At 40.1% G+C, this 26,105-nt stretch overlaps 1 protein-coding gene across 1 annotated transcript in view; it reads right to left on the bottom strand.

Annotated features, from left to right (window-relative positions):
• The window catches only part of map3k20a (mitogen-activated protein kinase kinase kinase 20a), a 37,848-nt gene extending 12,329 nt beyond the window's left edge, over nucleotides 1–25,519 (bottom strand). Inside the window, exons 1-11 of the mRNA XM_059561430.1 lie at nucleotides 25,346–25,519; nucleotides 18,633–18,823; nucleotides 17,960–18,047; nucleotides 14,579–14,680; nucleotides 13,838–13,903; nucleotides 13,735–13,763; nucleotides 13,485–13,622; nucleotides 10,385–10,471; nucleotides 10,224–10,298; nucleotides 8,300–8,406; nucleotides 6,781–6,916 (exon numbers count right to left, since the gene is read on the bottom strand). Coding sequence (XP_059417413.1) covers nucleotides 6,781–6,916; nucleotides 8,300–8,406; nucleotides 10,224–10,298; nucleotides 10,385–10,471; nucleotides 13,485–13,622; nucleotides 13,735–13,763; nucleotides 13,838–13,903; nucleotides 14,579–14,680; nucleotides 17,960–18,047; nucleotides 18,633–18,791 — 987 coding nt within the window. The 5' untranslated portion in view covers nucleotides 18,792–18,823; nucleotides 25,346–25,519. The remainder of the gene's footprint in view (nucleotides 1–6,780; nucleotides 6,917–8,299; nucleotides 8,407–10,223; nucleotides 10,299–10,384; nucleotides 10,472–13,484; nucleotides 13,623–13,734; nucleotides 13,764–13,837; nucleotides 13,904–14,578; nucleotides 14,681–17,959; nucleotides 18,048–18,632; nucleotides 18,824–25,345) is intronic.
• Between the last annotated feature and the right edge of the window lie 586 nt (nucleotides 25,520–26,105).

Genomic DNA, 26,105 nt, shown 5'->3' with positions numbered 1-26,105 from the left:
ATCTCAGTCAAGACTGATAGTGAATCACACGTCATAACAGTCACAGTGCTTTGATTTCAGCACAATACGGTATGCATGCATTGAGTGTTGTCAGTAAAACAGATCTCTAGACATCAGTACAGATATTACAGTCTCATCTACATCATTTATAGTTTTCACCACACTTTACCCGAATTCATATTAGCGATACATCCAGTGAACAGTGCTGTCTTTTGTTTCTGACAGGATTTCAGGTTTCCTAGTCTGAGCGAAGTCTGATTAGAGGAACAGATGTAATGCATTTCAGTTCCACTGGAAGAAATATTGAAATACTCTTTCTTGCCCGTGTCTTTCATTCTCTCTCCCTCTCTTTCTTGATGGCGCGTGAGTTCCTCACAGTCTTCACACTGCTCAAATTGGCCAATCTTAATGTCAGTGAAATGTCAGTTGTTCATAAGTGTGCGCTGTCTTCGCCACGCTGACACGCTGTTCTCTCTCGCTCTCCTCAGCATGTGGCTATACATCCACTTCATTTGCCATAAATAACATCCATAAGGACCTGGTGGGCGTCTAGCAGGCTCACCTAATACAGCCTTTACTGGGAATCAAGGGAAGTGACTGCTCTAACCCCCACAGCACACCACAGACCACTTACTTCCACTTAAAACTAGTCTAAAAAACACATTTTATCCAGCACACAAATACGGTTTCTGAGACAACAAAAGATGCAAAAACACACTCAATCTAAATCCTAATCAATCTTCATTTTGATAAGACCACTACCAGTGAAATGTTTGTCTATTTCAAGTTATTAAGTTTCAAGACTTCTGGTTAAATGATCAAATTAGCTTTATAAACTGTGCGTGTCTTTACGAACACTAACATGTACTTTCATGTAAATGAATAAGTAAAGCAATAAAAGCAGTTTGTGTTTTGATGAATTTGCTTATGATTAGAAAAAATTATTAGTTTTTAATAGTGTATATTTAATTTAATTTAATAGTGTGTATTTTTTAGGTTAACCTGTTAGCGCCCACAGTACACTGTGTGTTATAGACTAAGGGGTTAAAATATTTTTTGTGCTAAATAAAGAGCTATCCTTATTACTGAAATTATATCTGACAGTAAAATACTGCTCGGAAATTCATTTGAACCACACTATCCATCTTTTTCTTACGACCCATGATGCTTTGCGCAAATTATGGGAGTAACTTCCGCTGAACTGTAAACAATTAGCAAAAGGTTTGCTCTATGAATGCACAGTGTTGGGAAGGTAACTTTGGAAATGTAATAGGTTACAGATTACAAGTTACCTTGTTTAAAATGTAATAGTAGTGTAACCTTTTCAATTACTTTATTAAAGTAATGTAACTAATTACTTTTGAGTACTTTTTGATTACTTTTCTAAATTTGTGAAAATTAAAGAATAATAAATAAAAGCATATACATCAACTTAAATACAGTTATCTAATAAGCATGTGACGTATACTGTGTAATAAACTCCTAAACATTTGTGTTTTTGCTGTCTCTTTGTATATGATGATAGTTTTCTCAAAATAAGTAAAATGCACATGAAGTGACACAGAGCAGTTCTAGAAATTATGTTTATGTGTTCGTGTACTCCTATATTGAGGCGGCAGGGGTTGAAAACACTGCGAGCTTCAGTAGGCCTATGTGTAGTAAATGAAACCATGTCTTTGCCATTAATTTACAGGAGGGGCGGACTGGGAAAAACATTCAGACTGGAAAATTCAAACTCATACAAACAAATTCATGGACAAAACTATTTTTTATCTATTTTAAATCTTTAATTTGGGGACATGTAAAATAATTAAAAGTTCTCTCCTGAACTGCACCTTCACTTCCATTTTTCTCTTCAGTCTCTTTATTTTGCCGTTATCCATCTCTCTCATGACTTTAATACTCAAGATTGAACAAAACTATACTTTACAATACAATACTCTACAATACAATATCTTTATAGAAAAATCCTAATACTGTACACGAGTCATGTTTTTCCCTTACAAAAAATTGCCATGCTTTTATTAGCCTATATAAAAGTAAAATAACCTTGTTTTTTTTTTTTTTTGGATGGATTTGTATTTATTTTTAAATAAATGCATTTGTAAAATAATTTTACATTTTTGGTTATCACAGTTAAACAATAGTAACCATTTTCTCTGGATTTATAGTTAAATATTAAAATGTTAATTTTCGTAAGGGTTGTGTTGTTGTCTGTCGTAGCTCCCCCTAAACCTATAAAAAAAATCTGAATTTTTTTCAGCTAAATTACTACTGTAACATTACAACAGATAATAATGATGTCCTTTATATAGTATTTTGAGTAATGACTGATGAGCAACGTGCTGCTGCTTGATTAAATAAATAAAAAAAACAAAGACAAAAAAGCATCTTTACAGATGAAACTGACCTGAAACCCTGAACAGTAGTTCTGCTTCTCTGCTCCAGCAGTCCTCTCTCTCTCTTTCTCTCTCTCTCTTTCTCTCTCTCTCTTTCTCTCTCTCTCTCTCTCTCTCCCTCTCCCTCTCCCTCCCTCCCCCTCCCTCCCTCTCCCTCCCTCTCTCTCTCTCTCTCTCTCTCTCTCTCTCTCTCTCTCTCTCTCTCCCTCTCTCTCTCTCTCTCTCTCTCTCTCTCTCTCTCTCATTGATTACTCTGAGTCTGATCCAAACCGTTTGGTGGAGGCGCGGAGAGCGCGCGAGTCATGACTAACAATTCATGACTTATTAGAGATTTAATTATCAAATGGCGGATTCGCAAATGATCACTTTAGTACATTCGGCAGGCAATTATACAATAATGATATTAAATAGTGGGGCAAAATCGGCTGCCAGGCCACCGGGAATTGTCCCGGTTCTCCCGGTGTCCAGTCCGCGCCTGATTTCCACAGACACGCAGAATGTGCAAGTCATATATTGCATTTTTGGGGCTTAATATTCACAGACACTAGTCGATGTCATGTTTTGATTCAAGTGTACTGACCTACTTTTGATTTAGTCATCCAAAATGTGGCATATTTCGTCCGCGATAGGCATTTCGTTTTTATGAGTGGATTCTACGAACCAGACTGTGTTTCCGCATCCCGGGAATTATCAGGGCGGTATGTCTCAGAATAGTGAGTGCAATTCGGGAAAGAAATCAGTTAAATCTGTATGTGGATGCGTGTAAACATTCAAATGTAATCCCCTTTGTAATCGTAAAAAATTTCATAAGTAACTGTAATTTAATTACTCATTTGTTCGTAGTAACTGTAACTAATTACAGTTACAATAATTTTGTAATTAAATTACGTAACGCCGTTACATGTAACTAGTTACTCCCCAACACTGTGAATGCATTTATAAACATTTAAAAAACTGGGTACATTCCAGTAAACACAGCTAACAGGGATAAGAAGTGAAAAGACAAAAGCATCTGTATGAAACAAACCTGCGACGAGACATGAGGGTTTGGGGAGAAAAACAAGAGTGCATAGTGCATTCCAGTTCATTATTCATGTGATATATCATAAACTAAATCAGGAGAGAAGACCACAAATCAATGTAAAAAAAGACCGTAAATTTAAAGGGGTCATATGATGTGATTTAAATTTTAGTGCATAAAGAAGATCTGATTCAGTAACTGCAGTTAGTGTTGAAGCAGTCATGTCAGGGAGATGCTGTGTGTATCTAGGAGAAAGCAAAAGCACTTTATGTGGTCTTCCAAAAGTAGATGCATATAGGAAGCTTTAAGATTACTTACAACAGAACAGCAACGCATTTTATGGACGACCTTTTCATGAACCTAAGAGAGGAGGTCATTCTGACTTTGCTACGACAATCTGACGCTTCTGAATCAGTGACTGTAAGTATGTTTTGTTATAAGTTTAAGTATTTGCTACTGAATGTTCAAATGTGGAGTTTTGTTTGTGTGTGTGTGTTTGTGTGCGCGCACGTGTGTGTGTGAGAGAGAGAGAGTGAGAGAGACAGGGTCACACAGTGGAGTCAGCTGTATTAACCGTCTGTGGCTTGTGTACTGAAACACATACGAGCTTCATCACTGTGTCTGTCATGTCACTCTGAACCTCTTTCATCTTGAAATGATGGTAAAACTAAGGACATTATTAACTGTCTTTACATTTATTTTGAGAGATGAAGTTTACGATTATGGAAAGGGGTGTTACATTTCTGACGAGTGCTTGTGGTGTTCAGCCAATCACAATGCACTGGGTCAGTAGGCCAATCAGAGCAGACTGCGCTTGTCAGAAGGCGGGACTTTGTAGAAAACAACGCATTTGAAAGAGGCGGGACCTATAATAATGTACAGTATTTGATAAATAATGTGTTTTGGAATATTAAAGCATGTCAACATATTCGGTTACACCACATACACACAAATAATGATCTTTAAACAAACACCATATGATCCCTTTAACGGTAAAAGACTGTAAAAATGCTAAAACCTGTTAAATGGTTAACGGTAAGTTCCCCTACTATAAACAGTGAAAAACTGTATTGGATGTTACGTGTAATTTTACGTTAGTAGCGTTTTTGGGAGTGAATTCTTTTTCATTATTGTGACGAGTGGGGCGGGGCCGAGAGCCGTGGGAATGGAGCGAGGCCAGTGGAGTGATTGGAGATGAGCGACACCTGCTCCACTCACCGGTCTCCAGTCCCACGGAGGAGATCGGAAGTATAAAGAGGAGGAGTTACGACAGAGAAGGACGAGAGAGGACCAGGCCTGGGCTTTACTTTGTGTTTGGTTTTGTTTGTGCGCGACAGTTGTCCGTGAGGGGCTGTCGCGCTGTTTTGTGTTTATTTGGTTATTAAAGTTTCATTTAAATGTCCGCCGGTTCCCGCCTCCTTCTTCCGGTGATTGTGAAGTTTGTACTGTGTTACAATTATTTACAGTGAATAACCGTAAATTGACATTCCAAGAATTCCATGCGTTGCAAATTTGATGGTCTTTTTGTTGTTGTTTTGTCTTTTTAAATAACTATGTTTCTTCCATTTTTTATCCGTTTTGTACATTAGGGTTGGTTCATTGGTTCAATAAAGGGTTGGTACATTAGGGTTAGGTTCTCATTTGTAAGTCGCTTTGGATAAAAGTGTCTGCTAAATGATTAAATGTAATGTACTGTAATGTAAGTTACATCTAATGTTGTTAAATTAATGTTTATTGCATTATTTTAGTTTCATGTGTATGTTACCATGATGGTGTTTAGTGTTTGTGTGAAGGACACCATAATTTTTTACGGTAAAATTCTGGCAAACTCTGGCAAAAAAGTTCTGCTAGTGTTTTACCGTAAATTTTACGGAATTGTTTTACAGTGTACAGCATATGTTATATTTTGTTATATATTAACAGCAGAATACAAAGGAAAAAATATATAATAATCATATCACGGCACAGATATTTTTGTTATAGATTTACGTCACATTAAGTTTGTCATTATTCTTCTGATGTCTGAAAACAGAAAGTGTACAACTTATTGAGTCAAACTGACAGATAATGATTATTTATAGTGCAACTTTATGTTTTGAAATTATTTTTTGAGTGAAACCTCTTCAAACTGGAAGGGCCTCCCACTATCTAAAACAGTAGGCCCGCTAGGAAAAAAGGTGACGTGGGTAGGCAATTAACAGACACCCCAAAACAGTGTCCTGGGGTCCTAATCACTGTCATCAGATGAGTCAAACGCAGCTAAGCTCAAAGGCACGGGGATCTGGTGTCCCTGTGTAAGCGAGTTCAGATTGGCCGAGGGGAACTCCAGAGGAAACATCTGATCAAACTCCCTCATGATGTCCTGCAGCTCTCCATCACATGACGCCTCTGAACTCAGATCCTCCTCCACACTCGAGTCAACGAACAACTCTGAGCTTAACACTGCCACCACAGGAAGAAAGAACTGACAGAAGACAACAGAACACAGACACAGTCAGAAGGACAAAGACAGGAAAAGAAGAAATAAAGGGAAGGAAATCAGTAACATCAGAGGTTAACTGTCATTCAGAAGGTAGTGATGAGGGAAAAGCGTACAGCCAACGAAAAGATTGTGCTTCCTTTTTAACAACACTTTAAATAGTCATGAAACAAGCTAATACTATTTCTGCTGTCAAGTGTGTTTATTCATACATCGTTCCTGTAGCTCAAACAGTAGAGCACAGCACTTTTTGATCCACATGAAATATGTAATCTGACAAAATACATGCATTGAACACTAAATACTACAAGTTGATTTGAATAAAAGCCAGTGACTGCACAAATGCATAGATATAAAGGATCTGCGGAGGCTGTAGTCTGGTTTAGTTGTGCAGTGAAACACTGCATCCCATGATGCTCAGGTGAGCCGCAGGTAACATACACGAGTGGCTTGTTTTAATGTGCGTTAGAGATCTCTTAAAGGAACAGTTCACTCAAAATGTCACAATTAACTCACAGAACAACACAATTTGTACGGACTACTTTTTGCTTGTGATAAAAGAAGTGTGCTTAATTGTTTTGAATGTGCACTTGTAGTGTACTTAAAAATCTTCTAGAAGAAAGTGGATTGCACTTTATTTTATTTTAAGGTCTTTAGGTTGTTACAGTGTGATAATATATTTAAGTACTGAGTGATATTAATTAACTACATGTACATACTATATGGTTAGGGTTTGGCTTTGGGTTAATTGCATGTATTTATGCATGTTATTATAATAGTAAGTACATATAACATTTGTAACAAGGACACCTTAATAAATTGATACCAAAACCTGCATGACAGAAATGATTCAGACTGCTTTGGAGTAAACGATAACTCACCGGTGTGTTGGACTGCTCGATGAGCTTCCTCTCCCACATCTTTAAGCGTCTCTCTCTTTCCTTCAGCACTTGTTCCTTGGTGCTCAGATCTCTCTCCAGCCGCTTCAGACGCTCTAGAGTCGCCTCGATCTCACACCTGCTCACACAGAGCACATCATGTTCATCAACACATCACCACTGTTCAGAAACAGATCAATCAGTGATTAACTGGTTTGCCACTGACAACATTCCTATTTACATTTTTGCATAATGTGGCATACATTGATGTACATAAAATATTTATGGAGATGTAAATATATTTAGGATTAGGTGATATATATATCACATCAGTTTTTTTATTATTATTTATTATTTTGTAACTCATTTTATGACATCACTAACACTTTTAGATTGAACTGACAATTTTGGCAATATTATTATAAATTGCACTGGACTTAGGACCAGAACAACAGAAAAAAAGAAAGAAAAAAAAAACACTTCAAGAAAATAAACATATATATTAAGACATTTGTGTTCAAATATGTTACAACAACTGGCAAAAAAAGGACTGTTGGGGTCTTAACATACTCATAGTTTTTGTTAAACCTGTATACAAATGTCCCATTTTAGACACACACAGTGTCTATACTGTTACTAACAGGTATTTATTTTGTATTAAAATATGTTTCCACATGCTTTAATGAATGGCTATACGGTGTTTTGAAGAAATTGTTGTTTTTGTATGCTGATTTCATTGGGTTGGCCATCTGTCACAGCACACACAGCTCTGACGGAAGAATAATGGCTGAATGCTGTCTTTATTCTCTAGACAGCATAAATGCTGCTAAAGGTGAGACATTTTCTCAGCTGGTCGGCAACATTTAGTGCAGAATCGTCCAGCGGTGTTTCTTTAATTATAGGTGTGTGTACAGTCAAGCCTGAGTCATTGTTCGTTTGTAATATGCTATGAAACCAGCAGAGGGAGCTACACACTGTCTCCAGACAACAGTTATTTACAAATGAACAGCAACTAGAATTCAAGTCCTCAAACTCCTCCCATCTCGTTTAGCCCCGCCCCCTGCTCCGAGCCCAAACATCCCATGTGATTCATTTCCTTGTCAGCTTCTTTTCTGAGAAACACTGTTGAAATTTTTGCATTCACATGCCCTCTTCCTCTTTTTGGCCCATCACATTTCTTCTCTTCGTTCCCTCTGTGGTTCTGTCTGTTTCTCTGTTTAGCTGTAGGGCGGGACAGGAACCTCTTGTCTCTGTATTGTAGCCCACTTCCAGTCTTAATATAGCATCAAACACCCAAATATGTCTAGACCACCAATAGAGATACACATGGTACTGTGTTTATTATATTATATTTAACATATTAAATTTAACTTTAATCTTTGCAGTATTTAAACTTTAGTTGAATTCTGTGTTGCATTTTTATGCAATGTAGTAACGCGAAAAAAAAAAAAAAAAACCAACAACTGGCAGGAATATGATCTTGATATTTGTGCAGGATGTTATCATAGGTGAGCTGCTGTACCTCCACTCTGCTTTACTGTGCAGGAAGGTGTTGCACTCCTCCGGTAAGTGACTGTCGCTCCACATGGACTCCAGCGTGGACAGGATGTGTTTGAACAGAGGCCTGTCCTACAACACCAGCACAACATCTCCATTAAAACAGCAGCATTTCCCAACGAGACACATCAGATCACTTTCTGAAAGACTGAAATTTCAGACTATCAAAATGTATTGGTTGGCTACACCAAAATGCACCCTAATAAAAAAAAAGTGAAAAAGTACACGTTACAATACTTAAAAAAATAAAATAAAATAAAAAGTACTTGTTACGGTAATAATATACTTAAGTGCAAACTTAATGTAACGTTTTTAGACGCCATGATAGTTGCAATTAAATAAAAATGTTTTATAGTTTAAATTTGTATTGAATGCAATTAGTTGAATCACAAAGTTGCAATTTAGTACTTTTAAAATATATTAACTTTAAATATAGTAAAAGTACTTTACACGTGCTTTAGAATTATTTAAAATGTCATTTAAAGTAAAACTTTTAAAAGTGCACTTTTTTTAAAAGTCTGCTTAAGTGTGTTTAGAAACATAGTCATAAACAGTGCTTGCCGTAATGCATTACAAGTAATGCAAGTTACGCAATCAGATTTCTTTTTTCAAGTAACCAGTAAAGCAATGCATTACTTTTAAATATAAAGTGATTTTTTTTTTTAAATAAGTAATGTTTTACCATGTGTTCACTGTCACCTCTCCTGTCCCCGTGTTGAGAGGAATCAGGACTGAGGCCTTTACAGGTGCCAAAATATAACTTTTGGGTTTTCTGTTTTTAAAAACATAAGCAAGCCCAGCTTGAGTAGCATTTTATTTCATTAATAATATTACAATATCTGAAAGTACTTAAAAAATATATCCTTTTGGAAGTACACTTCAAGTGCACATTCAATACAACTTTGCACTTCTTTTTCACAAGGGCTTGTGAGGTCGAAGCGCTTCATACAACAATTAAACTGTGACACATTAACAGCATTTTCAATTAAAGTGTTCAGAGGAGATGTGTCACCTGACAGACTGAAACTGAGAGGGGGAAAAGCCCTGACGTGAACTTTGATTGGATGAATTAAAAATGTCAGGATAAGAGACAGTCATATATTAATAAAGACAGCGGTTATTAATGTCCTGACCAAACAGCATGTCTTATCTATTATTCACGCATTAATGCTTTTCACTTTAACATGGAATAAATACCAATCTACTTAAGCACTGCATAATTACTGTATTGGTATACTGTAACATATTGCTACTGCTCTGCAATGCATGTAATTATCTGTGGTTTATTGTATGTTTGCATTCAATTTATACTGTATTTGCTAAATATGATCTCATTGGATAATCATACAGTAAAAGAGTTGATTCACTAGTCGTTTAAATCCTGAATGACCTTCTTTCTTCTGTGAACCGCAAAAAATAGTTTAAACCAATATTTAGTTGGTAACCAATCAGTTTAGCTAAGCAGTGACTTCCACTGTAAAAAAAAAAAAAAAAAAAAAAAGTCTTCATGTCACACAGAAGAAATTCATTCATACAGTTTCAGAAGCCCATAAGCTTTTATTTTGGCAGGTTGCTGACGAGTATAAGCGAAGTCAGTTTAAGCGCATCTGTGAGTGAAATGCATTTTTCTGCCGGCACGCAGCCTAGATTTCAGCTTTCGGTTTGAATGGAAATCTTCTGCAGTTTTGGAGTTAATACAGTATGTGAGCACATAGAGCAGGAGAGAAGCAAATTAATGTAAAAGGCTGACACTAGATCTTCAGGAAGAATGTTTGCATATGATGTTTTCGAGCACTGAATTATTTTGACAGCAGTGGTTTAGTCTGTGGTCATAATCTATGGCGTGACCTCATTTACACATCAAGTTAAACGTGTATTTGTTGTCTTACTTTCGGTTCAGTCACCCAGCAGCTTCTCATCAGACAGGCGAAACTGGCCGGGCAGCTACTGGGAATCGTCAGCCGCTGCAGAACACACACGTGAAACATGTCAGAAATGATCCGAGTCAGAGCTGCTGAAGACACGTCAGTCGATCAGAATCGGCCTTTACCTCGTTCTTCTCCACCACCAGCCAGGCCACCTGCAGCCCCTCCAGACCTTTGAAGGGAACTTCACGAGTCAGCATCTCCCACAGGACCTGAAAGAAACCCACGCATTATTCACAGCTCTGTGGGCTGTGATGCATAGGCTCAATGCATCAAACAACTGACTTAACAGTGCAACCACACTGAAAAAAAAAATGATACGCTCTAGGAGTGGGTGATATAGTCTCAAAATTACATCACGATAATTCAAGAATATTTGTGATGGCGATATTAACGACAATATGGAAAAAAATAAACATGGAACAGTGTTTTATTGGTGATTGCAACTGGCAGGCAGCATAATTTATTAGTGCAAACAAAATGAAGGGGATTTTTCCTTTTCCAATGAGCTACTGTCATCGATGAAAGACTAATTTGAAGTGTAAATCTATTGTCATAAAGTGGCAGCAGCAGATGTGTGTTCACTTGAAGCAGACCGATCGGTGTACAGGGCCGTAGCTGGGGTTTGTGGGGCTCCGGTGCAGGTTTTACTGGTGGACCCTGTTTGAAATTGTGTAAGTAGCACAAATAAACAAATATACAAATGAAGCAACGTTTAAGTTTTTGTTCAAGTTTGTAGGTGTCCAGGTACAGAAACTGAATAATCAAATGTAAATAGCATTACATAGTCTTTACTGTATAAATTAAATAGAGATAGAGGTCACTTTATGAGATAATACATCCATTAAAGGGTTAGTTCACCCCAAAATTTTAAAATTATGTCATTAATAACTCACCCTCATGTCGTTCCAAATCCGTGAGACCTCCGATTATCTTCTGAACAGTTTAAGATATTTTAGATTTAGTCCGAGAGCTCTCAGTCCCTCCATTGAAGCTGTGTGTACGGTCTACTGTCCATGTCCAGAAAGGTAAGAAAAACATCATCAAAGTAGTCCATGTGACATCAGAGGGTCGGTTAGAATATTTTGAAGCATCGAAAATACATTTTGGTCCAAAAATAGCAAAAACGACAACTTTATTCAGGATTGTCTTCTCTTCTCTGTCTGTTGTGAGCACTTTCACTGCAGTTTGTGATATCCGGTTCGCGAACGAATCATTCGATGTAACTGGATTTTTTTGAACCAGTTCACCAAATCGAACTGAATCATTTGAAACGGCTCGCGTCTCCAATAAGCATTAATCCACAAATGACTTAAGCTGGTAACTTTATTAATGTGGCTGACACTCTCTCTGAGTTCAAACAAACCAATATCCCGGAGTAATTCATTTACTCAAACAGTACACTGACTGAACTGCTGTGAAGAGAGAACTGAAGATGAACACCGAGCTGAGCCAGATAATGAACGAAAGATTGACTCGTTCTCGAGTGAAGAACCAGTTGCATCGGTTTTCGGATAACCAGTAGTTCTTTCGGACAGTTCGATTCAATAAACCGGTTGAAGAAAACGGTTCACCGGTTCTATTGCGCTCGACGTTATGGCGTCATTGGCGATGATTGCCCTTGATTCAAGCCTTCGGTTTACCGGCGCTCATAACATTAGCACAGAATCAGTTCAGAATCAATCACCAAAAGAATCAGTTCGGTTCAGACGCCCTGTGTGTCGGTCTGCTTCACGCTGAATCACTCATGTGCAGTATCATCAGCGGCTCGGTTCTCGAATCAGACACGTCGGACAGAAACGGTTCTTGACTCGTGAACGAGTCAGTCTTTCGTTCGTTATCTGGCTCGGCTCGGTGTTCATCTTCAGTTCTCTCTTCACAGCAGTTCAGTCAGTGTACTGTTTGAGTAAATGAATTACTCCGGGATATTGGTTTGTTTGAACTCAGAGGGAGTGTCAGCCACATTAAAAAAGTTAACAGCTTAAGTCATTTGTGGATTAATGCGTATTAGAAACAGCGAACCGTTTAAAACGATTCAGTTCGATTTGGTGAACTGGTTCAAAAAGATCCGGTTACATCGAATGGTTCGTTCGCGAAACGGATATCACAAACTGCTTTGTTTTGAACTCTCTCTCAACAGACACGGAAGAGAAGACAATGATGAATAAAGTCATAGTTTCTGCTACTTTTGGACCAAAATGTATTTCCGATGCTTCAAAATATTCTAACTGACCCTCTGATGTCACATGGACAACTTTGATGATGTTTTTCTTACCTTTCTGGACATGGACAGTAGACCGTACACACAGCTTCAATGGAGGGACTGAGAGCTCTCGGACTAAATCTAAAATATCTTAAACTGTTCAGAAGATAATCGGAGGTCTCACGGATTTGGAACGACATGAGGGTGAGTTATTAATGACATAATTTTCATTTTTCGGTGAACTAATCCTATAATACACATTCCATTTCTTTCGCAACTGGTTACTTTCACTTAAGAGATAACCAACCGTTTTTTCAAGGATACTTTCGAGGTGACAATTTTGTATGTATCCTGTTATTTCAAGAGCAAGAAGACACAAAACTCAGTTTGGTGTTTAAAGGCTGTAGACGCGGCTCTCGGCATGCACACTGTACGCACCGAACAACAACGCAGGTGCTGAATTAAGCTTTTCATGTCTTTTTGTACTTGTATGTTTACACTGGCAAGGTGTATTTGTTCGTTCTTGGTTTGGTGTTTGCGTGGCTCTCCGTGTTCACACTGAACTTGGTGCGCGAACTCTCAGCTGAGTTTTTCCGCGTCTTCTGTTTGAATGCTTTAAACTGTTTTAAATGTTTAAATTCGTTAGGCTTAAAACACGTGGAATTGATAAGCTTTCGTGACGACACGCATGCCGTCTTTTTACGATGGCCTCATGCAGTCAGTTGAAATCACTGGACCCCTCGCCTCTCTCCACGCCGCTTTACTAAAGATAAGCTCCTTGCCTAGGTAAGAGTGTGCGCTCGAATATGCTCTAGAACCCCTCTCGCGATACTTTGTTGTCATACAGCGATCAGTCTGCACAGCGCTGCTTCAAGTTCAACACATCTATTGGGTTTGTTGTGTTGTTGTTGTGCATGCTAGTGAACGTATCCACCATACGTCATTTGATTATTGATATTTTGATATAACGATATATAATTTATTCCGGTATTATCGTGGACGGTATGATATGGCACACTCACCACTCCATACGAGTACGTATCGCAGGTCTCAGACACAGGGAGGCTCTGGATGACTTCAGGGGCCATCCAGGGAAACGTGCCCACCAGAGACATGTGGGTGGTGTGGGAATGAAACTTAGACGCCCCGAAATCACAGATCTGAGGACATGGAGAGCCCAATTAATGAGCGGGTTGTGCAACAAGCGCTGATTTGTCTTCTTTAACTAATAAGGCTTGGTTCTGTGTGTATGAACAGACAGTCATTGTGTACCTTGGGTACTGCATCTGCCGTCAACACAACTGGAATGAAAACACACAGAGCTGGTCAGGCCACAGAAAATATAGCAGCAAATATATAGAGAGAACTGTTTTACCATTTCGGGACTTGAGGTCTCTGTGAATGACTGTAAACGGGGCCTCGGCGTGCAGATAATGCATGCCTATGAGAGGAAACACACAAAGTGAGAGAGTTTGATTTTGAAGTAGTGATTATTTTACTGAAGGAATGGGACATACGTTGCTTCTCCAGTTTCTCAGTGTGTAGAAACACACAGGAAATGTGTTTAAAGTAGTGTGCATACAGGCTTGTTTAAACACTGAAATGTCAAGCTTGTGTTCTTGTTAGTGTGCTCCTATAATGTCCTTTTCTAGGCGGACAAACTTGTGGTTAAACATCACGCTTTCAGTTTTGTCTGGTGTTGTTTGCTCCATGTAAACAGTGATTTATAAGTACAGACTGAAAACAAACGGGTCCCTTACTTGCAGATTAGAAAGATCAGATATAACTTAGACAAGATACGCACAAACAAGACTGGTGACTGATTATATCACACCAGTGTCATATTGCCATGTGTAATTTTAACACAAACACGGCAATATATTTAACTCAAGGCAAATGTCAGAGGGTATTAAGTAGGCTATTTCAGATGTATTGCCTCCACAAAAGTTTTTTTTTTTTTTGTCGAATAGTCTGTTACAAAATCTCAGCTTAAACAGTGAAATTAGTCGTGGGGCACATCCCTAGTCCATTATAAAACTGTATAAGCATTTCTGCTAGACTTTCAGTGCAAGTGTGTATTGTTGTGCATTTAAGTGTGTGAGAGTATATATAATACCTTTAGCAATGTCCATTGCCCAGGTCATAATCTGCTTCATGCTGATGTCTTCACTCTCGGCACTGGACAGATAGTCAAACAGACATCCACCACTGGCATACTCTACCATACCATAACACAAACACACACATACACAGAATGTCAATTAAAATGCAAAAAAAAAAAAAAAAAGTAACATTTGCACTGGGCAGGAGTTTTTTAGCACCCTCAGATTCCAGATTTTCAAATAGTTGTATATCGGCCAAACGTTGTCAGATCCTAATAAACCATACATCAATGGAAAGCTTATTTTTTAAGCTTTAATCAGATGATGTATTCGATTTCAAGCCCTGTTACAAGTTGATTTATAGCAAGACTCTAAATTACATTATTAAATAGTATTAAATTAATATTAATATTGATAAATTATATATCATTTAATAAAATACTGTTTTAAAGTAAATAAATAATAAAAGTAAAATCATGTCACACTACACAACGTGTTCCCAAAAGAATGCAAACTCAAATATAGAGACATAACACGAACGAATGACTTAATATGAATAAATTTAGCTTTGCTTTTGGTCACTGTGTCACACTGCAGGTGAAAAATAGCCTTCTGGCTAACTCTGGCCTATTAACAGAAATGTTTATTAATATGCATTGTGCCTGTAATAAAATAAATGTCACACCCCTGGACTCATGTTGTGTTTTCCCTGCATGTGTTCATGTGCTCATGTTCTGTGTGACACAGCTTCTGTCCCTCCTTAATTAGTTCCCAGGTGTGTCTCCTTAGTCCCTCATTAGCCTGTAGCCTGTGGCCTCATTAATTAGCCTCATTAGCCTCATTAGCCTGTTTTTCCCCTCCTTCGCCCTGAATTCCTCCTCCTCCTGCTGGAACAGGAAGGGCGTTCTCTCTAGGACCATATGAGACAGTTCCTACTGCAAGCTAACATCACCAGCTACCCGTACCACACGCTCTGCACATTCTATAACACCAGCCTGAACTCCCGAGTGCAAAGCTTTGTCATCCGAGGATGGTCCTCGGGAGGAATTCGCATTCGTGGAGTTGACTTTGGCGGGAAAGGGTCACATGTCACCATCTGCCCGATGGAGGATCTCGCCAGGTCCACTCCGGACCCAGAGCCCAGCCCACCATCTCCCCCATGTGCAGAGGGCATGCCTGAGCCCGCCACGACCGACGAGCCATCAACGCATAGAGCAACAGAGGTGAGGATTGCCGTGGAGCCAGACGGCTTGACATCAGACCAGGTGTATGAGCCGGCAACACAGCCTGCCATGAGGTGAGACACGGACAGGTTAGCGCAGAGAAAAGCTCCACCCCCTCCACCGCGGCTGAGGGTGAGCTGGAAATGGCATGCCAAAATGAGGAAGTGGATTTCACAGGCTAGGAATCCGAACTGGAAGTTGAACTGCCCCCCCTCCTCTCTCTGTCATTTCAACTGGTCCCGTCCAGCCCTCCTTCGTCCTTGGGTTCCTCGTCCAGCCCTGAAGGTGCTTCCAATTCTCCAGTGCCCGCTCCTAGAATGTGTCCTCCAGTGCCCGCTCCTCCAAAATGACCGCTCTCCCTCCCACCCGCTCCTCCACCACTATCGTCTGGCAGCCCCTCAGCTCGCCCTCAGCCCACCATCATTGCAGTGCAAGCTCTGCGGGGACTGCCATCCTCCAGCGTCGCCATGCTCTAAATCTCCCTCACCTCCGCCTCCTGCCTCCGAGGCCTGGACTCCGCCTCGGCTCATTGACCCGTCGGCTCCACCATGGCTCCCTCCTCCTCTTCGTCTTGCTTGGCAGTCCACAAGCTCCACCTGGCTCCCTCGTCCCTCCGGCTCCGCCTTGGTCTGGCATCGACCATCCTGCACCTCGGGACTCCACTCCTCTGGCTCCGTCAGGCTCCGTCAGGCTCCTTCATCCTCTTGGCTCCACCTCAGTCCTCTGTCGCTCTATCTTCACTGTAGCCTCCCGGATCCACATCTCCAGGTCGGTCGCCGGTGCCATCAGTTCCACCTAGGACCTCCGGACCCTCCCCGTCACCCTGGCTCTTCAGCTCTCCATCTCCACCTCGGGCTCCTCCTCCAGCTGCTCCGCCACCATTGGTCGCCCCTCTGGAGTCTGCGGCCATTCCTCCTCCATGGCTCCTTCCACCGTCGGCTCCACCTTGGGCTGTTATGGCTGTGGCCTGGGTCCTGCTGGGCTCCTCCTGCTCCAGGTCCCTCCTGTCTCCTCCCTGGGTCCTCCCTCCATCCTCCCTGTCTGCTGGCCCCTTTCCAGGGAGTCCGTCCTCCACCGGAAACTCCTCCCAAGTTCCCACCCACGCCTCCCTCTGTTGTTTCTACGATGCGAGGTCGCACCTTCCGGAAGGGGGGAGTAATGTCACACCCCTGGACTCATGTTGTGTTTTCCCTGCATGTGTTCCAGTGCCCATGTTCTGTGTGACACAGCTTCTGTCCCTCCTTGATTAGTTCCCAGGTGTGTCTCCTTAGTCCCTCATTAGCCTGTCTTTAAAACCCATGTCCTTTCAGTCTGTGTTTGTCGGGTCTACAAGTCAGTACTTTTGTCTTCATCCTGTGTGCCATGTTGGATTTACCCCTGTGATGGATTAATAAAGGCTCTCTCGATTATTCTTGACTCCGTGTTGCTTCCGGCACAGTATTGTGACACACTGTGAGCACACATCAGATAATATAATGGTCAGGTTATCAGGCTCAAATGGAGAGACACACACACACACACACACACACACATAGGGGAAATTAATAACCTCCCAGACAAAGCTGAGCTGGTCATAAACAGCACCTTCATCTGCACTTATTACATTTACTTTTAATTAAAAGAGAGATTCTACACTCTTTCAGTACTGCAGACCAAAGACTCTTTACAAATCACTTTATGATCTTTTACAATCACTACAGCTTCATTGAGTCACATTTGCTCAGCACAGCAGGATCCGGACCAAAAGGGCACTTTAACCGGCCTTAGATAAACTGAGAAATCTGCATTTCCTGAAGGAAGCCCCAGTGCTTGCAAGTCAGCTAAAATAAATCATTAGACAGACACTGGCATGTAATATCAAGAATAGATATAGGAAAGAATTTATTATGCAAATGACAAAAATTACACAATTTTTTTTTGTTTTAATCTTAATTTTCTTCAAGTAGAGTATTTAGAATGAAGACAAAAAGAATGATATTTATTAAAAAGACTCAAATTATCTACCAAACAAAGTCTCCATGGAGTCTCTATGCTAATCCTTCCAGCTGAATTAATTGCAGAAGACTGTGGATAATAAAAAAAGCATGTGTTTGTGTAATATCAGTGGAGCCGTGCCCTGCAAACAGTGTAATAAATGCTGCGTTTCAGAGCGATGAGTCATGTTTGACTGACCTGTAACAATCCCATAGTTGGGCGCTTCCAGGATCGCTCCGTAAAACTGGATAATGTTTCGATGACTGAGAACACTTAAAATCTCTGCCTGGAAATACAGCCAACACAAAGATTACAACAACAGCACGACAAGGAACTATTCAATACATCTGTGTTCTTTCCTAATCCAATACAAAATGTTTCATTACAAATAATGATATTTTCAGCATAACAATGAATTCTTTAAATCCTGCTGTGTCATCATGTATGACACACATTTCTAAGGGCTTTAAATTATCAGCATTTTCAAAACTTTGATGTACGCAATTCACTACTTTTGTGTGAACTTTTTAGGAATCAAACTGTTTTACTCTCGACCAAAACGCAACCAAAGTCATTATGCTCTAAAATCACCATGTGAAGAACAAAGACAACAATGAATCTAGCACTTAAAAGTAAATACACTTCACTCCAAAGACAAACACTGCACTCAGCTGAAACTAATATGACTTAATTATGCAACAATTTTCTCTTAAAGACATAGTCTATGTATTTGGTTCACAGAGAGAGCATGTGACTCTGTGTAATCGCACCGCTCGGACTGGAGTCGACACACTGAGAGGCAATTAAAATGATTATCACACTGACAATTAAAGCATGTGAGCATAAAAGCTGGGCCGACTCTCACTCCCACCTCTTTTTCAATCTTCAGAAGCTTTTTCACTGCCACCTCTTTGTCCTGCGAGAGCCAGCGGGCGCGATACACGCTCCCGAAACTCCCACCGCCGCAGTTCTCGTAGAAGAGGATGTCATCGAATCGGATTTCCACAAAGGAGGCGCCCAGAGATGCCATGGCATAATGGCACTTCGAAACACACTTCTCTCCTAAAGAACCAAGAAAAAGAGGAGAGGATGAGAGGAGAATGAGAGAAGAGGCTCCTCAGAGGAGAGATGTTGTGATTTGATCTGCTACTGAGAGAACTGCTCACTTCTACTCCAGTGAACACACACACACACACACACACGCGCGCGTGCCGCGAGCTGTCAGGCAAAATCCACTCCCTTTTACAAGTTTTGCTCAAGTGTCACAGGCTGGTGTGAGCGTAATGTGTGAACGTGCTGTGTGTGTTTAGGCCTATGTGTTTTTGTGACAGCACACATGCCTGCCCTGCTGGTGAAGATGAACACAGTTTATATTTAAAGGAAAAGTTCATCTAAAAATGAAAATGTCCTCACTGTCAGGCCATCCGAGTTGTAGAGAGTTTGTTTCTTTATCAGGTTTTTTATAAATGTAGCACTACATCACTACATCACATTGGATCCTCTGCAGTGAATGGGTGCCGTCAGAATGAGAGTCACAACTGCTGATAAATACATCACAATAATCCACAAGTAATCCACATGAGTCGAGTCCAGCAATTCATATTTTGTGAAGTGAAAAGTAAAAAAAAAAGGAAACATCCATCATTAAGGCTTTTTTTTCTTATCACCGCTTCTGCCCATAATAACACTTCCTCCAGAGAAAAAGTCCATCTCTTGTTGTCCTCTCAAATCAAACCCCCCACCCACCCATCAAAATCCACCCACATGGTTGTTTAGAGCTCTTCTGGGATGTTTTTACTTCTTGATCTGTGCAGATTTCTCTCTTGATTCAGACAACACTAATTTTTCACTGGAGAAAGACATTTGAAAAGAGGACTCATATTTTATCTGGGAGCAACAATTTGAAGATAAACACGTCTTAAAGGGATAGTTCACCCAAAAATAACAATTCTGCCATTATTCACCCTCATGTCGTTCCAAACCTGTAAGACCTTCGTTCATCTTCAGAACATTAAGATATGTTTTATATTTTTATCCGAGAGATTTCTGATCCTGAAATGCAACTTTATTCAGAAAATTTTTACTCTACTGTGTCAGTCTTTGACGCGCGTTCACCAACAAATACGCAGACTCTGCGAGAACACGCTATGATTGGTCAGAGAAGTGAGGCTGTTATCTGATTGGCTTGAGTAGACGGTGGGTGGAGTCATGTATTTGTTGATTGTCAGCGTCTTGACAAGAAATGTTTCAAAATCCACAAATGCACATGATGCCATTCACAAACGAATGGCAGGCAAAGTTGCGTTTGTGACATAAAAATTTATTTGTGAATATGTTTTTGTTTGCAAATCTCATTTTATTTATTTGTGAATTTAACTTACATTTGTGAAACTCTCAGATTTATTTGTGGATCTCAATCTATTTATTTGTCAATATGTTTAATTTTTTGTAAATCTATATACATTAGTGGATCATAATCTATTTATTTGGAATAATGCAACAATTCTACACCAAGTAATTAATATCAGAATTTTTATTTTTGGGTGAACAATCCCTTTAATAATGGAATAGTTTTTTTTTTTTTTTGCAGACATACATATTCTGTTTCACAAGACATGAATTACTGGACTCGACTGTCGACTGGACTGTGGATTACTTACTGGACTCTCATTCTGACGGCACCCATTCACTGCAGATTATCCATTGGTGAGCAAGTTATGTAGTGCTACATTTCTCCAAAACTGTTCTGATGAAGAAACAAACTCATCTACATCTTGGATTTTCTTTTTTGTGTGAGCTATTGTTTAAATCAGCAGAACTCATAACAACAAGGTTCAAGGTTTGGCGTATGATCAACAAACGGACAGTCCCTCCCTGCTGCCTGCCTCTCTGAAGATGTATGAGGCTGATATTTCTCTGTTTTACAGGGAATTCCTCATTTGTGCAATCAGAGCAATGACACGAGCTCATCCACACACACACACACTCATCTGAGATCAGCTGACAGCAGACTACTACTACTAGTGTAGATCATGATCAGCAGCAGCAACCTCTCGTGAAGCCAAAATTCACTTGATTATATTGAATGTACACATGTAGTGTATTTTAAATCTTAAAAGTATATTTTTATTAAACACTGTACATACAGTATAATATTAACTAAATGAAAGGCCATTTAAAGTGTACTTAAAGACCATTTAAAGACTTAATGCACTTGTGTGAAAATTGCACAGCAACATGCCAACCTCTCAAACACATAAGCAATGCTCTAGAAACCACACAGTAACATCTTATCCACCCAAAACACTCTGAATAAAATAAAATCCATAAAAATGTATTTGTCTGTAAAACTATCCGTTAGAGACAAACACCCCACAGTGTCTCTCTGTGCTTATGATGCTCTCAAATGATGAATGCATTAAAGCAGACACAGAGGAGAGAAAGACATTGGTGTATTGTTCGTTAGTTTCTCGTTCTCAGTGCAGTAACGATGGATTCTGGAGGACTGTGCTGGACTGCTGGGGCGCAGCAGCTTCCGGATTTGGGCTGATTTATGTTATATTTAGCAATGCAGGAAGCAGAACGACTTACTGGTGCCTTACATCCACACACACACACACACACTCAAACTCTAGTGGATATATAAACCTAAAGAGTAACACTGCCACATCTTTAGAAATACAGTGCCTTCAAAATGGCTTGGAATGTCATTGAATTAGATACAAAGTATTAATGCAAGTGTCATCAAATGCTGCAGGACATTTCTCCCATAGCGAAAAAGAAGGAGACTTCATCATACTTTTAAAAAGAGCACCTATACACCTATGCATTTCTATTTAAATGTTTTGTAATTACACTTGTAAATCAGTTGTATTTACTCATTTGTAATAAAAAAGTTGCAATTTTGTACATTTAAAGTACATTAACTTTATTATACTGTATAACAAACTAGTAACTACAGTTAAAATTTAACTTTGCATGTGCTTTATTATGTAAAGCATAACAAAATATTTAAAAATAAAATGTATTTTAAAGTAAAACTTTCAACTTGACGTTATTACAAAGTGAACTTAATGAAAGTGAAAGTGTATATTATATAATTTGCTTTTAGTGTGTGTGTGTGTGTGTTAGGGATGGGCGTTTTCCACAAATATCACATTCGAATATTTGAGCTCACAAAAAGCGAATATTCGAATATTCGTTTATTTAAATTAAGTTTAATGAGTCAGGTTATTTTTCAGCAACATTTGTTTTCGTCATTTTGAACAAGCTTACAATAAGCTTGAACATTACACATTGTGTTTTGTAGCTGAAAACCTTTAACAATGCGTGCAAACAAACAAAAGTACAGATTAAAAGCAAAAAAAAAAGTTAACAAATAAAAAACGTAAAGCAGCCTGCAGCAATTAGGCTATTGTACAGAATGTAGCTTACACTTAACTTTTAAACTGTCAGCAAATCTTTTTTGCTTTTTTTCTATTGTTTCAAATGTTCTTGTTAAGAAATACGGGCATGTAAACTTGATCGGGGGAAAGTCAGCTCCTCAGTCTGTTAACAATAAGGCCGGCCGTGGAGAAAACGCGCTCTGACGGCACAGACGTTGTCGGGACTCACAAATAACGGTGTGCTAAGCGAATAAGTTTTGTGAAGCGCTTCGTGTTTTCGTTTCACCACTGAATGGGATCCTCATCTGGTGGAATACATGGAATACATGGCTCCAGCAAGAACTGTTCCCACTCGTCTCGGCTGGACTCTCTGTAATCATCGCTGAAGAACTGGCTCAGCCTTTTCGGACGAGTGGGCATTGCATCTTCTTCATCGTTTGTGGCGGCGGCTGCATCCGCACCACTCGCATCAAGGAAAATGTTCTGATAATGTTAAAAAAATGTTTTTTTTCTTACTTCTCTCATGTTTTCATCGAGAAACCTGAGATGTTTGTGCCGAGGGTCTAGGGCAGACGCGAGAAGAGGAGTTTTCACTGCATTCTCCAAGTTAGCGGCGTTTATTCGTTGCTTGAGAGATGCTGCAACAATGTTCTTGGATCACTTTCTGTGATTCTCCACGGCATATTTGAAGTACTAGAAGACCGCAGTTCTTTTAGGGGGCGTTCACATATCGCGTCTTTTGCATGCTCAAGTTTGTTATTTCTAATGTAAGCGAGCGGTATGCGCGCTCATAATGGAAGCGACGCGGTCGCGATGCGCACGCGGTGCGACGCGGTCCCGTTTTTTCCAGGCGCGTCCGAACAGCATCGAGTTAAAAACATCTCAACTTTCAGAATGCAGCAAGCGCACTGCAGGTCATGTGACAAGAACTAAACATTCAGCTTCATCCTTTCCTGTAACAACGTTGAAAGCTCAGCCAAGATGAAGGAACAGCTGATCATAGCTGTATATGGATTGCCATTTTGAAATAAATTTAGTAGCAGAGCTACTGAAAGCGATTTTTTTGTGCTGCAAATCCATTTATCCTTTGCTGAAATTTCCGCGTCTTCATGGAGAGAACGCGTCGCCTCAGGAGCGCTTCTGCCCGAGCGCTTTGGAAAGAAGGAGAAAGCGGCGCGCATAGCCTTTTCCACCCTTATTAGGCGCGATATGTGAATGGCCCCTTAATTATTCATTAATTATTTTTTGCTTGCATACACCTTCAAATATGCCGTGGAGAATCACAAAAAGTGACCAAATTAGGTTTTATTGTGAACTTTTTTTTTTTTTTTTTTGCGATATTCGAATATCTTTTTTATTTATCGAATAATTAGAGCAGAACGAATATTCGAATGTTCGACTATCCGTGCACATCCCTAGTGTGTGTGTGTGTATATATATACACAAACTTTTGGGATTTGAAGCACATAAGTGAACATTCAGTACAATTAAGCACATTTCTTTTTCACGAGGGCTTCACTAACTTCCCTTCCTCATTTTTGTCCAGTATTTTAATCAGCGTTTTTTTTTTGTTTTCTATTGTTTTTTGGTGGATGAATGAATCAGTTCTCCTCAAAAAATACACAAGCAGGTAAGAATCACCTTAAAGGGATAGTTCACCCAAAAATGAAAATTATGTCATTAAAAACTCACCCTCATGTCGTTCCAAACCAGTAAGACCTCCGTTTATCTTCGGGACACAGTTTAAGATATTTTAGATTTAGTCCGAGAGCTCTCAGTCCCTCCATTGAAGCTGTGTGTACGGTCTACTGTAATGAATATAATAATGTGAAATATGATTGGGGGTCTGCACAGGGTGTTTATTTTGAAATGCACATGATTTTGTGACCTCTATTTTGTATTTGCTGTGCGGTTTGGACGTGGGGTGCGTCAGAAATAGACTAGGCGTCTATCTTTAGCGAAGAGGTGCGGAGAGCTACTTCTGGGACGCTTTTGAAAAGTGCCGCGGAGCGTCTGGTGTAAACACAAGCATAGACTAGAGTGACCGCGATCAGCTCCGGTAGCCGCGTCGGAGCCGTAACGAGCCACAGACGTGTGCAGTGGAAATCGGGTGAAACAGGCGTAACTTTTGCTACAGGCTACGGTTGACTGAGTGTCTTCTTCTGCTTATTAGCGCTTGTTAAACAACTGAGGCATTACAGCCACTAGTGGTGGGATGGTGTATTGTAACTGTCTCATGGATAACAGTGGTCATTGTAGTGTCTGTAACTTGTTTGCGGCCCACGGGTGGAAAACGTAAAGTTTTTTGCGGCCCTCCAGGTGGCGTTCATGGCCCAAGCGTGGGCCGCGGCCCTATGGTTAAGAATAGGTGCTATAGAGGGCGCAACAGGACAAGAAATCTTTGTACAAAATGCATGTTTTAAACACCTTAATATACAGGTAAAATTCATCGCTGTATTGTAATTCAGTAGCAAAGAAAAGTATGTCAACACTGTTCTGTGATTTCTCAGTCACAGCTTAGAAACAGGGGTTTTTTTAAAGATATTTCTTTGTTACTAAAACACACAGCTTCACTGTTACAAATAAATCTGTACTGTGCTACTTTCATCACATAAATGTCGACTTTGAATCTGAAGTCGTTGTTCATACAGCTCTCCACACAAAGCTGCATGCAGTCGGACAGCAGAATGATACTAAAACTAAAACTCATCTTTAATTTACCGAAACTATATAAAGTGATGTAACAAGGCTATTCTCCTTTCTTACAAATCATAAACGCGTTATTACATTATAATTACCACATAAGAACATGCAGAAGAACCTTGAAGTAAAACATGAACATCAAAGCACCATCTGATACCATCAGTGCACTGCTACCATTGTATTTTTGTAAATGATACAACAGACTATAACTGCTGCAAACACTAAAGGTTACATGAACTACTATATGAACTCTTTTCTATATTAGGCTACACCTGGCTCTGAAACCACACGTGCTTTCCTTTAGAAGATAACAACTGCAGCATTGTTCCTTATTGTCTAATAATAAGTGAGTATTTCATCAGAAACTCTCCCTGCGCTGTGATGCTTGATGGTCCAGAACAGGTCCAGACAGACCCCTATAGAGTCCTGATCCACAACACACTGTCATCCCAGCAAACACACACACACACACACACACACACACACACACACGTACCCGTACTCCTGTACTCTGCTGTCAGTTTTCCCGGGAATGATGGACAACAGTCAAGAGGATCTCGCTTCTTCTTACGACTGATATTTCCAGGGTCCGGTCACTTCGGTGATTTCACGTGTAACAACTTCTTCCTGATCAGAGCCGTCCACATCAGCCCCGTGTGTGCGCAGTGACGCAGCAGAACCGGAGAGAAACAGCGACACCCAGCGGACACAACACACACAACACACCACACACAACACACACAGCACACAACACACACAGCACACACAACACACACAGCACACACAACACACCACACACAACACACACAGCACACAACACACAGCACACACAACACACCACACACACAACACACCACACACAACACACACAGCACACACAACATACCACACACAGCACACAACACACAGCACACACAACACACACAACACACCACACACAACACACACAGCACACAACACACACAGCACACACAACACACACAGCACACACAACACACCAGACACAACACACACAGCACACAACACACAGCGCACACACAGCACACAACACACAACACACACAGCACACAAAACACACAACACACAGCACACAACACACCACACACAGCACACAACACACCACACACAGCACACACAACACACACAGCACACACAACACAGCACACACAACACACCACACACAGCACACAACACACCACACACAGCACACACAACACACCACACACAACACACACAGCACACAACACACCACACAC

Source organism: Carassius carassius, chromosome 11, assembly GCF_963082965.1.
Source record: "Carassius carassius chromosome 11, fCarCar2.1, whole genome shotgun sequence".
Lineage (NCBI taxonomy): Eukaryota > Metazoa > Chordata > Actinopteri > Cypriniformes > Cyprinidae > Carassius > Carassius carassius.
Note: the sequence above shows the minus strand (reverse complement) of the source record. Positions and strands in the feature narration are given on the sequence as shown.